The sequence below is a fragment of the Rattus norvegicus genome, chromosome 11, assembly GCF_021556685.1.
Source record: "Rattus norvegicus strain SHRSP/BbbUtx chromosome 11, alternate assembly SHRSP_T2T, whole genome shotgun sequence".
NCBI classification, from domain to species: domain Eukaryota; kingdom Metazoa; phylum Chordata; class Mammalia; order Rodentia; family Muridae; genus Rattus; species Rattus norvegicus.
Genome location: NC_141544.1, coordinates 92623208 through 92639683, shown reverse-complemented (window position 1 = coordinate 92639683; position 16476 = coordinate 92623208). Strand labels below are relative to the sequence as shown.

Below are 16476 nucleotides of genomic sequence, written 5' to 3'. Positions count from 1 at the left end.
GGTTGGTTTTGATCCTTCAACTGGGTGAGACCGTTGGTGTCTTTTCTTGCTGAGCTGCCTGCATCACATCTTATAACACTTTGAAAATTAGCCGACAAGGAGAACACTTCCAGCTTCCTTTCCATACTGCAACCAAGATGTGGTGTTTTCCACAGAGGCTTTATCCTCTAGCGCTGGTGAGCAACCAGGATGACTGACAAGAGCCAGTATTGCTTTAGAGCTCTCTGAGCCCTCCCTGACTAGATCCTGTGGTGGTTAAAGCTGTGTTTTAAGTTTGGATTACTGTGTTTAAGAGATGCATAAAACAAAAATGGCTCTAACCTGTAAGCTCCACTTCCCACGAACAGATCTACCCTGAACGCCAGGAAGATTGCGGAGTTCCTAGGCAGCACATCCAGTACCACATCAGCCAGGGCTGCACACCAGGACCTTATCTTATAAAACAAACAGCAAAAACCAAGCAAAGCAAATCCCACTTTCTTCTAATCTGTGTTCCTGCTGGCTATGCCAGTTCCACCACAGTACCCAGCTCCATATTCACATCGCTTCTGATGTGGCTGGGGCAATTGGTGAGCCCCTCCTGGAGATGGCAACTAGTCATCTTCCAACAGTCGTCTTAGCAGGCAAACAGCCGGGCACCAGGAGCTCCTCACTTCTTGCCACTCCTTTGCTCTGTGTACTGACAGCACCTACCACTGAGCTACACGCCCACAGAGCTTGGAACATGAAAAGTTGTTAAGTTTGTATATTTTAAAGCTTTTGTTTCCATTGCTTTAAAGAAGGACAATTAGAAGGGATGTGGCTAACTCAATCTGTGGGTGGTCAAACCCCTTCATGACTCAGAGGTTGCCTAAGGAGACTACAAGACACATTTACACTACAATTCAGTAACAGTAGCAAAACTAGTTACGAGGTAGCCACAAAATAATCTTAGGAGGAACTGTACTAAAGGGTCACAGCATTAGGAAGGTTGACAGCCACAGAGGCTGCGGCCCAGCTTGCAATGCAGTTTGCCCTCTAGTTCTATGATCAGCACCTCAATCACCCAGGGGGCTTAAACACTGCCATTCCAAAGGACCCAGGGGTGAGGGTTCCCCCCCTCAATACCTCAGGGAAGGCTGCAAGGGCTGCCTGCACAGCGGCTTGCTGAACCCTGTAGCCAAGGAGCTGTCCAGCTCTGACTGTCTACCTGCTATTCCCCCAGGCCTTCAGTCGATATTCTGGGAGACCCAACACTCAGAAAATGAGACACCAAGACACCAGCATCTTGTTAGCTTGGATATATTTTTTTTTCCTTTTTTTTTTTTTTTTGTCACAGAACACTGTTTGCAGTAGAGGAAACCGGCATCACAGGCTGGTAGTTGTCATGGTTTCTTCACAATAACCAGGACGTGGTCATCCTTCAGCGCAAAAGCCCTCACGGCACGTACCCTATTGAAATTCAGGACGGCTCCAATATTCTCTGTTTTTCTTTCACCATTTTTTTTAAAAATAAACATTTTTTTAGGTTTGTCCACAAGAAGGCCACGTAGGCTCTTGGCTAGCGGAAGACAGAAGAGCTGCACACCTGGGCTGCCGCCCGCGCTGGGCTGGCAGTTTCGTCTTTTTTTTTTTTCAACTCATTTTTATTAAAAAAATAAAAAATGCTCCAACTATCAGTTTTACAAAATCTCTAAGGGAAACACAAGAGCAAGGTGCTGAGGTAAAAAACACCTGAGGTAGCTTTATTTGTGTGTGTTTTTTTTTTTTCTCATTTAAAAAAAAAAATCTGTAAATTTAACGCCCTGGGCCAACGACCTCGTATAAATTGCTATTCTCCTGCGCTTTAAATTTTTAAAGAAAGAAATAATTTCACTAAACGTTGATGGCTTATAGACCAAGATGTAAAAAAGAGAGTACATTCTTTCTTTGTGGGGTTTTTCTTTGTCTGGTTGGCTGGTTTGTTTGGTGGGTTCCTGCTTTCCTCTTCCAAATGCTAGGACAAGTTACCTCCGGCTCTTGTTAGCTTGCGTAACCAAGTGTAAGCTGAGGCTGGTCTGTGCGGTTTGCATCTGATCCGTGTGTGTGGTGTGGTACTCAGAACACTGCTTTGCCTGGGGTGGGGGCAGGGGTGCACAGATATGGGGGAACAGAGAAAGGATGAAGGAACTCAAAAGAATTTCGGGTAAAGAGGACGGAGGAAGGCAGGGGAGGGAGCTAAAGAGAGAGAGACAGAGAAATATATAGCGGTATGCAAAAAAATAAAAATAAAAAAATAAAATAAAAACCAGTCTAAAACCTGTGAAGCTGAGAAGTGGGTGTAGGGGACAGACAGGTGACGAGGGCCTAGGGCCCCTCCTCAGGGACGGTATCCCTTCTGTTGACAGACACAGGTGACCCACAACTGCCAGTAAGTGTCCTTGACAAGATTTCCCTCCAAGTGACTTTCGTGGGGGTGGCTCAAAGTTCCTTTCTGTACCAATGGACCTCACCCGAGACTTTATTCTTTGAAGTCTAGAAAAGCCTGCTTTCTCTTCAAAAAGAAAACAAAATTAATCACTGAGTAAAAAAATTGGAGTTAGTTGAGTTATTTGATATATTATTTCTAAAATATATTAACGCTGCAGGCGCCCTGTGTAACCCACAGGCCACATTTCCTAACATCCTTCCCCTTCCGATATGTACAGACATGCGCAGAGACAGCTTTCTCACAACAAAGAAACCGCTAGGACTCTCACTTTGCTTTGAGCATGTCACCTATGTTAGTTCAACTGAAAGGGATAGCGTCCTGGGAGCTGAGGAGAAATCTGAGTGGATGGGCAGTGGATGGCTGGTAAGCCTGCAGAAGCCAGGGGAAGCTGGGGACAGGCCGAGCGATGTTTCTGGAGATCCTGGCCTTCCCTGTGCCCTCCTGGATCCCAGGATGTGCAGGGGTCTGCAGGCCCTGGCTTCTCTGCAGACTTCTCACTCCTCGGGATGGTCTTTGGTTTGCTCCCGGTCTGCTGGCTGTTTGGTCTCATCTGTCAGGTGTTGGGAGGGCTACATTCATCTGTTGTTTGCTGGTGCCTGTGGGAGCCTCACTTGCTGCGCTGTGGGGCGACTCCCTGAGGGTATTTCTGCGCCTGCTGCTTCACCTGCTGTACAATTTCCCTGATCTTGCGTTGTGCAGTCTGCAGTAGAGAGAACGGAACAATGCCAGTCCTGAGGCTCCATAGGAAACAGAGGGTCTGGGGCTTGAGAAAGGAAACGTTGGATGCTTGAGCCAACTTCGCCTCCCCCCAGGCCTGGCAGTCAAGGGCAGAATTTCTCTCCACCTCACCCCAAGCCTGCCGGGTACAAGGTAGGGGTCGGGGAGCTCACAGGAGTGGGAGGGGGAGGAACCAGCAGCCTAGAGTTCACAGTAATCGGACTGGCCACGAAGCAGCAGTAGGGGGTCAGTGACTGGGGAAGAGGCCGAGGGCCCTGCCACTCACAGCTGAGTTCTGCTATGACCCACTTGCCTTTCCAAAGCACTAAAAACACCAGGAAAGGAGGGAGAGACTAGAACCCGGGCATAGCCTGAACATCTCGAGCTCGACTGTGAGCCCCAGCTCCCCACAGGATGAACTCTGAGACTGACCCAGGCAGCAACTGCTGGGGTCAGGTCAGAGAGCATCTGGGCAAGTCACCGACAAGTATGAGAAGAGCTCTTGGAGGTTCACGGTTGCTCTCTTCCAAAACCCACTCAGCAAATCGCAAAGCCATCAAGACAGCAAGGCCATGTCACCTGCAGTGCTTTTCTCCAAGCACTGGGGAGGCAGGGAAGAGAGCCACGGAAACTAGGGGCTTCCTGAGTATTCCTGAATCTTCCAGTGAAACCTGCCATCTGGCTGCTGTGGTGGCTTGCCCAACAGACATGCGGCTCCTGAGGAAGCCTGGGAGGGCTAGGGATGCTACACTCCCAACTTAAGCATGCCAAAGGGCCTTGCACCAACAGTTTCCCATCCCTGAGGGCAGGGGGCCTGGGAGGGGTTCCACAGTGTGTGTGGCAGCGGGGAGGAGCTCAAGCAGGTGGCCTGGAGACACAAATACAAAATCTGAACTAGTGGGAACAGCTGGGCAGGAGGCAGGGTTCTCACAGAATAGTTAGTAGTACCTGGCTAGCAAAAAAATGCCCGATAATTCTGACGATCACTTCCTCGTTCTCATCTGGCGTTTGGTCACGAGGCACTATAACTTCTGCACTTGTCAAGTTCTGCAGCTCATTTACCTGGGAAGGCCAAGAAGGCAGTGATCAGTGATCGAGGCGAGTCCCCACCCCCACCCCAAAGCCAACACTCTGGCTGTGGAGGGAGGGGCTAGGGAGAGAGGGGGAGTGGCTAGGGAGGCAGGGGGAGGGGCTTAGCAAACAGGAGTAAAGGAGGCAATGGGGCTCAATCCTCTTTGCTTTTGTTCTGCCTAAGCCAGGTGTGGGCTTGGGCTCCAAATAGCTGATTGACAGAAAAATGAAGGGTAGTCCTGACTCCATGGAGCCACCTCTAAGCCAAACGTTCTAATTCCGCAGATACTCGTGGGGACCCCAGTGACAGCCCACATTTGAAGCCTGCTTCTGAACCTGCTTCTTGGCTGCTAGTCATGATTTATGTGGTCTGTTGTCTGGCACAGCATAAACCACCAACTTCCTTTTCCCTCCCTCCCTCCCCTTTCTTCTGAGACAAGGCTGGCCTTGAACTTGGTACTCAGGGGAGGATGACTATCTACTTCTGATCCTCCGTGCTCCATTTCCAGAGGGCTGGGATTACAAACGCAGAGAGGTCCTGTCTGTCCCTAATCCTTGGCATGATGGGGAGAGCCAAGCACAGTTGGGGACTCAGAGAACTCAGTGACTGGTTCTAACAGGTTCAGGCTTCAACTCCACAGGGCGCTCGGTTGTGTGTAATCTGCAGTCTTTTTGTGTGTATTCTTTTGCACACACATGACTCACCACATCTCTAATCTGAGCTCCCCGGGGCACTGCAGTTCCAACAAAGTCACACCCAGTTCTACAGGGGCTGGTCCAGTCGCCCACTTGGCTAGTGAGGAAGTCAACTTCCAGAACACACTCATACCCAACATACACCCTATTCAGGTCTGGGATTAATATATGTTTCTCTGAGAGTCTGATCATTGAACCCAGGGTCCCATACTTGATAAGTGCACATTCTATCACCGAAAACATAAATTACAAATACATTTTTCTCACCTTTTGCTGAGTCAACTCCCCTAGAGCAGACATCAGACTTGTCAAGGAACCAAAGGACAGGATTTTAGGGAGGGAGGGAGGGAGGGAGGGAGGGAGGGAGGGGTCCTTGAGACGGCCATCTGGAGAAAGCATAGGTCAGGGCTGTAGCCTCTGAACTTGGAAACCAGGTAGAGTGCTGGTGTGTGTGTGTGTGTGTGTGTGTGTGTGTGTGTGTGTGTGTGTAGTGTATGTGTTAGAGTGAGGATGTAGATGAGTGTGTATATGAGAGTGTATGTGATTGTGTGTGAATGTGTGTGGTAGCGTGAGTATGTATGTGAGTGTATATGTACGAGTGTGCATATGATTGTGTGTGTGCTTGTATGTATGTATGTATGTATGTATGTATGTATGTATGTATGTATGTCAGAAGGCCTTCTTGTCTTTGGTGTCTGAAACAAGGCTAGGAGGTACAGAGTGGTTCCTGTTCTGGGCCCTCAGTGTCAGAGCAGTGCTAATGATCTTCATGCCTCACCCACGAGCATGTGTCAGGAGAACCCAAGTCTGTCGGCCCAAGGCCCTTGCATATGCTGCGAGTGAGCAGAAGAGGCAGTGAGGATCTGAGGGAAATCAGGCCTGGCCAGGGCAGGGGAGGCATCTAGGGGAGGGAGTCAGGAGCCAACTTACGGTTTTACCGCCTTTGCCAATCACCCGGCCAGCTGTCGAGGAGGGAACTCGGATGTGGGCCTCCAGCTTCACCTCTTCTTTGGGATTAAAGAAGTTTTCTTCTTTCAGTTTCCCAAAGATCCGTCCCTGAGCCTGAGAACAAGATCCATCCCTGAGAAGAAGCAGGTGACTGGGCCAGCAGCTGGCCACGCTACTCTGCCAGTGCGAGGAGGGAGCTAGGAGCCTCAGGGATGAGTGCGGTTCTCCGTCCAAGCACAGCTGTCTCAGGGCCAGGGGTGCCTGTGCATTGCCTCACTCTGCAATCTGAGCTTCATGGCTTGTGACTGCCTCCTCTAGAAAACATGCGTGTCCATGTTGGGCCAACTGGTCCACCGCAACTCCATTCTTATTTCCACATCCCCAGTGCCTATAAGGGTTTGTTTGGTTGCACTGGTCTAAGCCTTCCATAACTGCCCCTCCACTGCATGCTCAGCTCTCTTGTTACTGAAGGCTGTGAGGGCGGTGGTGACAGGATGTGGCAAGTCTGAACCTGCTGCTACTGCTGCTTTAGTTCCCGTCTGTGGTGCTGGGAACTAAACTCATGGCCCCACATGTGCTAGTAAAGTCATCGTCTCAGCACGCACGTCAGTGGCAGGCCGTGCTGTGGGACCATCGCCAGTATCTGTGATACTCTGGTTCTATCCCTTTACCCATTAGTGGCACCAGCCCATAATCTCAGTTTCTCAGGAGGCTGAAGACAAAAATTACGAGGTCAAAAAATAAATTTGTAAGGTCAAGGCCAACCTGAGCGACCTAGTGAGACCCTGTATTAAACTTGAAAAAAAACAAAATAAAAAAACTTGGAAGGGGGCAAGGAGTATGGCTCAGTGGCCAAGAGCTTGCTACCCGCTATGTATGAGGCCCTGGGACTGGCCCTGCTGCCCCAACCACCACCACCACCAGGGCAGTCAGCAGTTGGTCCCACCCCTTCCTACTCCCATTCTCCAACAACCTCCAGTTCCCCTTCTTTCTCCACAGGTTGCTATGCAACACTTCCTGTCTGGGAAGCCATGCCTACATGCTCTCATGTGCATAGGCTCATCCCTGGGCATACATGGATACTTCATTCTTTCATGACAAAATAATAGTCTTTCACGTGATATATTTTATTTTGTTTGTCCATTACAAATTAATACACATTTCTGACTTCTCGATATTCAAGTTTTTAATTTTCCCAGAGGAAGGGCATCAGAAACAAGGGGATGCTCCTCACAGAAGAAGAACTCTCCCCAGCGTTACCAGAATTCCCTCATGGCTGTCAGAACTCCCACTACATCAGGCTTCTCTTCTGCACCCACACTAATGCCCACAGCTGGAGGCTGAAGGCCAACAGATTGGACACTAACTGACAGCCTATCTTTCTGAGGAGAGAAGGCAGAGCACAGAGGAGAAGTGAGGGATCAGGCTGAAGTCTGACGCCCACAAGCAGCAGGAGAAACGGACACTAGGGTCCCCCCAGAACTTCAGTATCTCTGAGCGGTCTGCCCTGGACCCAGAGCCTGCAGGGCTAACGTGGTCCTTAGCACTGACCTTGAACTGGGCTTCAGGAGGCCCGGTGATGATGACCATCCTCTCACTGACATCTGGACCTTCCGCTGGAGCGATCTGCGGTTCAAGGAAAGAGGAATGGTTGATGCCAGGACCCTCTGCTGACACTGGTTGATGAGAAGTTTCTGCCTTCAGATCCCAGGCACTGTCTGACATGATGCTGCCTCAGCCCCGGGTCTTAGGAAGTCACGACCTTAATTCTCAGTACTAAATCTGGGCCATTGGCTGGTTAGAGCAGGTCAGTAGTTACCACTGCTCCCTGCAGTGAGAACTGTCTAGCTACTTGCCTCTCCCCCAGCCAATTCCTACAAAACACAGGCTCTGCCAACCGCCAGGGCCTAGAGGGAGTCAGCAGCACTGTCCAATCCTATGTAGCTGCAGGAAAGATCAGCCTGGCTCCAACTCACAATACCCATGAGCCAGCTGTAAAGGACAAGGGGGACAGTGCAGCCATGTCCGTCAGTAAATGATGAGGCTGCCTTGGTTCCACTCACAGCTCTGCAAACCCTTTCCTTGTGCACTTCCTCCCTCATTCGGGAAGACCGAGCCGGCAAGCTTTTTAATCCAGGGAGAATACAGAGACCACACCAACAGTTTGACTAGAGGTGTCTGGTGGTTTGAATGAGAATGGCCCCCATAGGTTCATGTACTTGATTGCTTAGGGAGTGGCATTAGTTTGGAAGGATTAGGAGGTGTGGCTTTGTTGGAGGAAAGGGTTTAGGAGCCTAGGTCAGGCCCATTCTCTCTCTCTTCCTACTACCTGTGGTACTAGATGTAAAACTCCAGAACACCGTGTCTGGCCGTGTGACTGTGTTTCTTGTCACGATGGGAATGGACTAAATCTCCGAGCTTGTAAGCCAGTCCCAAATGAATGCTTTATGAGTTGCCAGGCTCATGACATCTCTTCACAGCACTACAACACAGACTAAGACGTGGAGTGAGTGTGGCCGGGACAGGCCTGACAACCCTGTTTGGTGGACTTTGGATGAGGAAAGCAGCTGAATGGTTTAAGCAGGGCTCACGGAGCATGAAGACAATGCCGAGAGCGATTTGAACCGTGGAGGCCCAAGTGACGACATTTCATAGGGAAGAATATTAGTACATGACCTGGAGACCATTCTTGGGATATTTTAGGGGGAAAGTGGTGGCTTTATACACTTATCCAAAAAAAACAAAAAACAAAAAACAAAAAACCTGTCTGAGGCTAAATTAGAGAGTTTTGGATTAATGTCAGCCTAGGACTGACTCTGTCACGTGGTTATCAGTGGCCACTCTCATAAGCCGACCAGGGAAAAATATAAAAAAACGTACAGTCTGAGGAGAAAAGGAGCGCCCGTATGTGTAATAGAACTAAGTCTTGTGCTCGAAGATAAAAAGTTTAAAGAAAAGCGGATGCTAAATGGAGTAAAGAATACTGTGACCTCGGGGCAAGGCTGTATCCAGCTAAGCCTCCAACTTGTGGAAAGGGATTAAACAAAGGCTTAAGCAGTGAAGAAAACCACCAAAACCAGAAAGTGGATGAAAGTGAACTTGATGGGCCGAGTTCCAGTTCCAGTAAGCATGAGAACTTGGCAGCTTCAGCCACGGGGTTCTGGCTTTAGAGTCAAGGACAGGGCTGTATCCCTCTGCAGCTACGGAAAGCCACAAGGGCCAAGCCTGTGTCAGGTTCTTATTACATTTTCCTCCCAGCACATTCTGATTAAAAAAAAAAAATCTTTACAGGAGGAGGAAGAGACGCTGACAACAGACTTGAGCTGGATCTGGTAGTTCCAGGCAGCAGTTCTACCTACCGAGGAGGCCAAGATGGGAGAAGCATTTGAGACTAGGGTTAGAGGTCAGCTCAACAGGACCTTATGGGTGATCCAGGAGTGACACGTGCGCACACAGTGCATCGTGCAAGGACCTACGCAATTCTCAACTCTCAGCTTCTTTAGGGCATTTATTTGCACAGAGGAGCATAGACAGTACCAACCACACTCGGGGTTGGAAGCACAGAATCAAGAGTTCAAGGTCATCACAGGATACACGGTTTACAGTTAGCGTAGGCTTTTTAAAGCCATGTCCCAGGCAGGCAGGCAGGCAGGCAGGCAGGCAGGCAGGCAATCCATTAAAGAGTCACTCAGAAAGGAAGCCCAGGCTCTGGGAGGTGGCACTCCCATCACATTGTGAGTATGCAGTCTCTAGATCACCTCATCTATGCTCTAAGACCAGGTCTACTCTGGGACTTCAGGGTCTAGGGCTGCCCCAGTTTTCTTGTGAACACTCGTCCTCAGCATATGGTCACCTGCACTGGTCTAGGAGGAGGCTAGACCTCTGAGGAATTCTCTGGCCTTGATTACTTATACTCTGTGGTATGAGGATGAATGGGAGCTTCCAGGACCATCTAGGCAAACCTTGGTTGTCACACACTAGTTCTGTGGCCTTGGATAGATCAGTCAGATCTCCTGGGCCCCACTTCTCAAAGCATCAGCAAATGGGGAAGGTGTTGTGGTCACCCGAGCAAACCCTCAGAATCCCAGTGGTCAATGGAATCTCTGAGATTGAGGCTGACCACTTAGGTGTCCCAGTGAGCCCTATTCTCTGTGTGTCTTGCTTTTTTCCTGTAAAGTGAGGTTTGGGTAAAGGAAGCCCTTTGGTCCAAACTGTCTAACAAAGGTCTCCTGGGCGCTCCAGGCTGCGGTCACCCTTGCTTTCTGTATTATCTAGGCCAGGGCATTACCTGTGCCAAGCCATCGGGCATAGAGCACCTCATGCCCTCATCACACCCACAGCCCACTGGGCTAGCTAACCGCCAGTATGAGTGTGAGCCTCTAACTGCAATCACAGAAGGATGTAGCCTTAGAGTGCAGCAAGACGCCATCTTTCCCAGGGGCACCACTGTCCTCATAATGTGCAACTCTGATTATTCTGGTCTTGGTTTTGTCACACTTGCTGTGGGAAAACTCCAGATCTTAGGGAGAGAGAGTAGGCTCGTGCTCTCGCGCTCTCTCTCTCTCTCTCTCTCTCTCTCTCTCTACTCTCTCTCTCTCTCTCTCTCTCTCTCTCTCTCTCTCTCTCTCTAAGTCATGAGGCTTGGCATAATTCTGGGTTGTCTCATGGCAGCAAATTCTCTCCCGTAACAACGGAAAGCGTCTCCGGAAGCATTTCACGGGGCTTTCGGAGCCACAGTCGCGTGCTGGGCCAGAGCAACAGCTGGGCTGGAGGCAGGTCTGTGGCAAACAATCCCTGATGACTGGGGGCCAGGGGTGGGGCAAAACGGGGGCTAATTACAGCCACATCTGCACACACCAGTGTTACACACCAAGGGGACTTCCCTCTTCCAGCCTTCAGCTCAGACCTGGCCTCTGTCTGTCTACGACTTTATCACCACTTCCCAGAAAGTTTTTTAATTTGCTTTCTCATAGTCTGCAAGTCCTTGAAGCCTGGGCTAAAAGAAGCATCAACGTGCTGAGCGCTAGGCACGGATGCTCGTTCTGCTCAAGCGCATCCCTTAGCTTGGGACGAACTTTGACCTTTTTTTCCTTTATCTCCAATCCTTGGGGGACCAGGCTTGGTCATTACTAGTGTCTTTAACTTCACTGTTTGGCCAAACAGGAAAGGGCTAAGATGATGAATGGAGCAGACAGGAGTGGTCGTGGGAATACATCATGCAGATCCCGTCTTTGGGTGCTCTGAGAATTCCCTCACACTGACAAGGACACCGTGGGGACGGGCAGCCAACAATCTTACCTTGATGGAGGCACCGGCAAATCGAGCCAGCTGTTTGATGTGTGCCCCCTTTTTCCCGATGATAGCACCCACAGCCTGCGTTGGGATGAAGAGACTCACCGTCTCTTGCTCTGGGTACTAGGAGAGAACAGGCACACGGCTGTCACTGACCTGTCACCCCACAGCCCAGCCAAGTACCCAAGAGTCCCAACATAGAAGGGAGATGCCAAAATGGCTTGTCAGTGTGTGGCCTGGTGCCCTATCTACAGATGAACCTGAGGAATGAAGTTGAGCCCAAGCGAGGTTGCATGAGCCTGCAAGGACCTCTGGGTACCTGTGTTTGCAGGGCACACACAGCTGTCTGTCCCTGACAGACAGATTTGATCTATATGCTTCCTGGGTCTTCCTCCAAGAACCAAAATGGGTTCACTTGTAATGGCCCAGCGGATTTTTTTTTTTTTTAAATGCTTGTCATGCAAGCTTGACGACACAAGTTCAATCCCGGGGGAGGGAGAAAATTCCTGAAAGTTGCCCTGACCCCCACAGGGTGCTGTGGTGGGTGTGAGGCTGCATACACAATACTACATAAAACTGAAAAAAGTCACTGAACACTCCTGGCTTAAGGACAGAGGGAAAGCTGTGCAGCCCGTCCTAGAACTAGGGACTCACCCTGCTGTGACCAGGCCCCACCACTCCTGGTAACCCCTGGAGAAAGTCAGAAGCTCTTAGGCCAGGCTGCCAGTGGTTGATGCTCTAGGGGTCTGTGGGAACGATGTGTCTTTGGTGGCTAGAATTTGATTAAAGATCACCGGCACAAAAATGTGTGGTGTGTCGGGACACCTGTGTACATGTTCATATGTGTGCATGCATGTTACAGGCCAGAGGCTGATGCTGGTATCTCCCTGAATGACCCTCTCTGCTCTGCCTTAGGGTTGATGTGAAGTGTCCTGTGGAACCTGGAGCTCACTGACCTAGACTCAGGGATCCCCTATGACAGCCTCTCAGAGCACCTGGCATACGTGGCTTTTATGTGGATGCCCAGAATCTGAACCGAGGCCCACACTTGTACGGCAAGCCCTTTACCAACTGAGCCACACACCCTGCCCACTGGCAGCTTTTCCTTAGTTTATTAACATTCTAACTGGTTTGTCCTTTGTGTTTTTAGTATGTCTTAAAAAGTAAGTAAGTAAGTAAGTGTGTGTGTGTGTGTGTGTGTGTGTGTGTGTGTGTGTGTGTACACATGAGTGCAGATAGATGCCGGCAAAAACTGGAGCCCATAGACCTGGAGTTACAAGTGACTGGGCCAGCTGATGTGGGTGCTGGGGACTCCAGTCTTCCTGAACAGTAGCATGCACTCTTAATGACGGAGCCCTAGTCTTTTTGTTCTTTAAGGAAGGATTTTACTCTGTATGCAGCTTGGGCTGGCTTGAAGCTCACTGCATAGCCCAGGCTCAGCTTGAACTGCTAGCACCACCTAAGAGGCCACAGAGGTCAGGGGGCGCCCAGGGTGGCTTGGTGCTTACACTCTGAGCTGGATTACTCCTGGGGCAGCCTGGGGACATGGCAGAGAACATTCATAGGCCCAGTAAGCAGGGATTTGTGTAGCTGTCCATGGAGCAGGAAGAACTGGGCAGGAAGTGGCTGGGGCAGAAATGAGGGGCACTTACCGAGTGGTGATGCGGGAATGGGCCGAAATGGTGATGAGGGTACAGACTGGAGAAGTATCCGGAGTGGGTCTGCATGTTAACAAGACATTCAGTGAGTCTATGAGCCAATACCACCATCACATCTACAAACATACACCTTTGTGGTCCTATTCTCTGCTCAACTCCCTTTACCATGAGACCACTAAACCCGGGGCAAGGTGCCGGCTGGCTGCAAGGCCCAGACCACTGCACTTCTAAGACGCCCTTTTTCCCTAGGAACTCAGCACACGCACACACTCACTGCCCTGACCTGCTTTGCTGGAGACAGGGCCGGTGGCTCCCATATTACAGGGGAATTACGAGTTGAGTTGTGCATTACAAGCAACAGAGAATACTGGAATAAAATCCAAGAGTTACTCAGAACAAGCAAATGTGATCCTAGGAAGACAGACCACTTAGCTGCATCAGAGGTTTCCAGAAGGAACAGAAAGTCAGTGGAAAAACTGAAAGCAACAGTAAGGGAAAGGAAGCAGACAGATAAAGGTATTGTGTGTAGATGTGGGGAGGGGAGGAGGAGGGCAGATGTGGGGAGGGGAGGAGGAGGGCAGATGTGGGGAGGGCAGATGTGGGGAGGGGAGGGGGCAGATGAGGGGAGGAAGAGGGCAGATGTGGGGAGGGGAGGAGGAGGATGGATGTGGAGAGGGGAGGAGGAGGACAGATGTAGGGAAAGGAGGGGGCAGATGTGGGGAGGGAAGGGGGATTGATGTGGGGAAGGGAGGAGGGCAAATGTGGGGAGGGGAGGAGGGCAGATGTTGGGAAGGGAGGGGGCAGATGTGGGGATGGCAGATATGAGGGCAGATGTGGGGAGGGAGAAATGGAGCAGGAAGGCAGATGTAGACTCATGAAGTGGAGCTAGCTATTAAGAAAATCAAAGTTCAAACAGTTGTTATTTTTAACTGAATACCTACAATACAGCAAAGACCGATACAATTATTTATAAATTCTTTACCGTCATAGTGGTCCCAGGAGACATATCTGAGTCCATGTTCTTATGGGCCGGGCCCTTACTGAAGTCACCCAAACTCTGTTAATTACGCTTTACATAAGAGTAAACTCTTCTCTCATTGTCACGGCCAGGAAGGCAGTGACAGGTGCAAGGCACCAAGGTACACAGCCCTGCCGGACACATGTGGCTAAGGCTTGGGAGTCTGAGGAGAGCTGAGGGCTCTGAAGACATTTCAGAGTAACGGGCACGTCTTCCAGCTAGACCCAGTCCAGATCAAGCTACACCCACGACCCCTTAGTAACAAAACTAAGTAACTTAGTAACTGCTCTTCTGAGTTCAGAGAGAAAAGAGAGTTCTGAGCACCTGCGTGCTTCTCAGGTTCCAGGGAGGGGCCCCTCACCTGTGGCATCCCCGCTCATGCTTGGGTTGGACTGAGAGACTGAAGAGATATCTCAGTCCACAGGAGAGTGTTACCCGACCAGTGGCCTCAGGGAAACCTCAGATTTTGAAGGAATGTGAGCCAAAAGGCTCTCTACCTGCCTCAGGCCCAAAGCAACTCAGCTCTCACAGCAAAAGTGGTCACTGAACTGCGAGTCTAACAGCCACGCACGGCCAAGAACAGACCCACCCCACAGATGGTATTCTGGGGTCTCAAGGGACCCAACAGGAACACTGCCAGTCCCACCGTGGGGCAGAGATTTCTAATCTTCAGCTTGTAGAACAAGAATGAGGCCAGACTCCCTTCATCCCTAAGTCAGAGCTGAAGGGTGGCTAGAAGGAGGTCACTTCCGGCCGAGGCCCAGGCTGCAGCTGGGTCTGAATCTCTACAAACAGGACCACTTTCCTGGGTCTGCCCAGACTCAGATGCCTATTTCTGGTTGTGTTTGTTCCATTCACTTAAGAGCTACTGAGTCCACCATGTGGAAGGCATGGGACACATAGGGACTTAAGGTCTACTCGGGAGACAAAGGTTAACTTCGGAGAGGTCTTAAACCAGGGTGACCAAGGTGGAAGAGTGAGCAGCCCAGGGCCTTGTGGACCTGGGACAGTCGTGGCTTGACCTCAAGAACATCCAGGAAACAAAAAAAGTATGGGTTGTTTTCAGGAGAGTAAATTGTAAAGCCCAACCGACTCCCTTTTTGAAGAAACTCCATTTTGTAGGAGACCAGGGGCTAAACTCCAGTTCCAGGAAGAAAACCACGAGTCCACTTGAGCAAACATCCCAGTGGCAGGTCAAGGTACACAGAGACACCTAAGACATCCCGCAGAGAATAGATAACTCGGCCATCCTGTTTGTCGGGTGGGTTTGCCCCTGTGTCCGGTCCCTGCAGATCACATCGGAAATGCAGTTTTTAAAATATTAACTTGCTGACCCAAATAGAAATTCCCCAAGTTTGCTGTACAATAAATACCCTACAGCCCTAGACTTGGGGCTCTCACCCTGACTCACTGCAACGGGGAACGGAGAGAATCCTTGCTCACAAGCTCCCAATAAAAAAAAAAAAAACCAATAAAAGAGTTTGCATCGGAATTGGCTCCTTGGTGGTCTTTGGGGTCCCTATGACTTGGGCATAACATGAATGGGTATTTATTTACAATGATGTAGGGTTCTAACCAGTGTCCTTTCTGTTTCCCATCTCCCCGTGCTAAGACAGAGTTGACAGCATCTAATGGGAAGGGATTTTCAAACTAATGTTTCCTCTGGTGATCAGAAAGCAATCTATCAATGACCTAAGGAAGGCAGGATGCAATCACCTGCCAAAAAGGCCAAGGCCTGACTTATATGTTTGTAAACATGTACACACACGCACGCACACACGCACACACCACGCGCACACACACATATACACACACACACCCCACACACGCATGCACACACGCACACACACGCACACACACACACACCATGCACACACGACGCACACACACATACACACACACACCACACACGCACGCACACACGCACACACCACGCACACACACACACACCATGCACACACACCCCACACACACATACACACACACACCACACACGCACGCACACACGCACACACGCACGCACACACACCACGCGCACACACACACATACACACACACCACACACGCACGCACACACGCACACACCACGCGCACACACACACATATACACACACACCCCACACACGCATGCACACACGCACACACCACGCGCACACACACACATACACACACACACCCCACACACGCATGCACACACGCACACACCACGCGCACACACACACACACAAGCATGCACACACGCACACACCACGCACACACACACACACATACCATGCACACACACCCCACACACACATACACACACACACGCACACACGCACGCACACACACACACCACGCGCACACACATACACACACACACCACACATGCATGCACACACACACACCATGCACACACGCACACACCACGCGCACGCACACACACACACACACACCCCACACACGCATGCACACAGGCACACACACCATACATACCAGTGTATGCGTATGGGGGTAATGGTTTTATGCAGGTGACAGCTAGGTGTGCCCCATGACTGACAAGGGAGAGAGGAGGAGGAGGTCTTTTTCATACACTGGTCATTAAAACCTCCCCTGTCATGCTGATGTGGGCAGATATACGGCAGACA

At 50.4% G+C, this 16476-nt stretch overlaps 1 protein-coding gene across 2 annotated transcripts in view; it reads right to left on the bottom strand.

The window, feature by feature from the left end:
• Positions 1–1298: 1298 nt before the first annotated feature.
• Positions 1299–16476, bottom strand: part of Igf2bp2 (insulin-like growth factor 2 mRNA binding protein 2) — a gene marked incomplete at its 3' end in the record, with an annotated part of 99818 nt that continues 84640 nt past the window's right edge. For both annotated transcript variants that reach the window (NM_001270598.1, NM_001270599.1), the window contains 6 exon segments: positions 1299–3149; positions 4115–4228; positions 5864–5995; positions 7433–7507; positions 11180–11296; positions 12826–12894. In NM_001270598.1, the coding sequence (NP_001257527.1) occupies positions 3057–3149; positions 4115–4228; positions 5864–5995; positions 7433–7507; positions 11180–11296; positions 12826–12894 (600 nt within the window).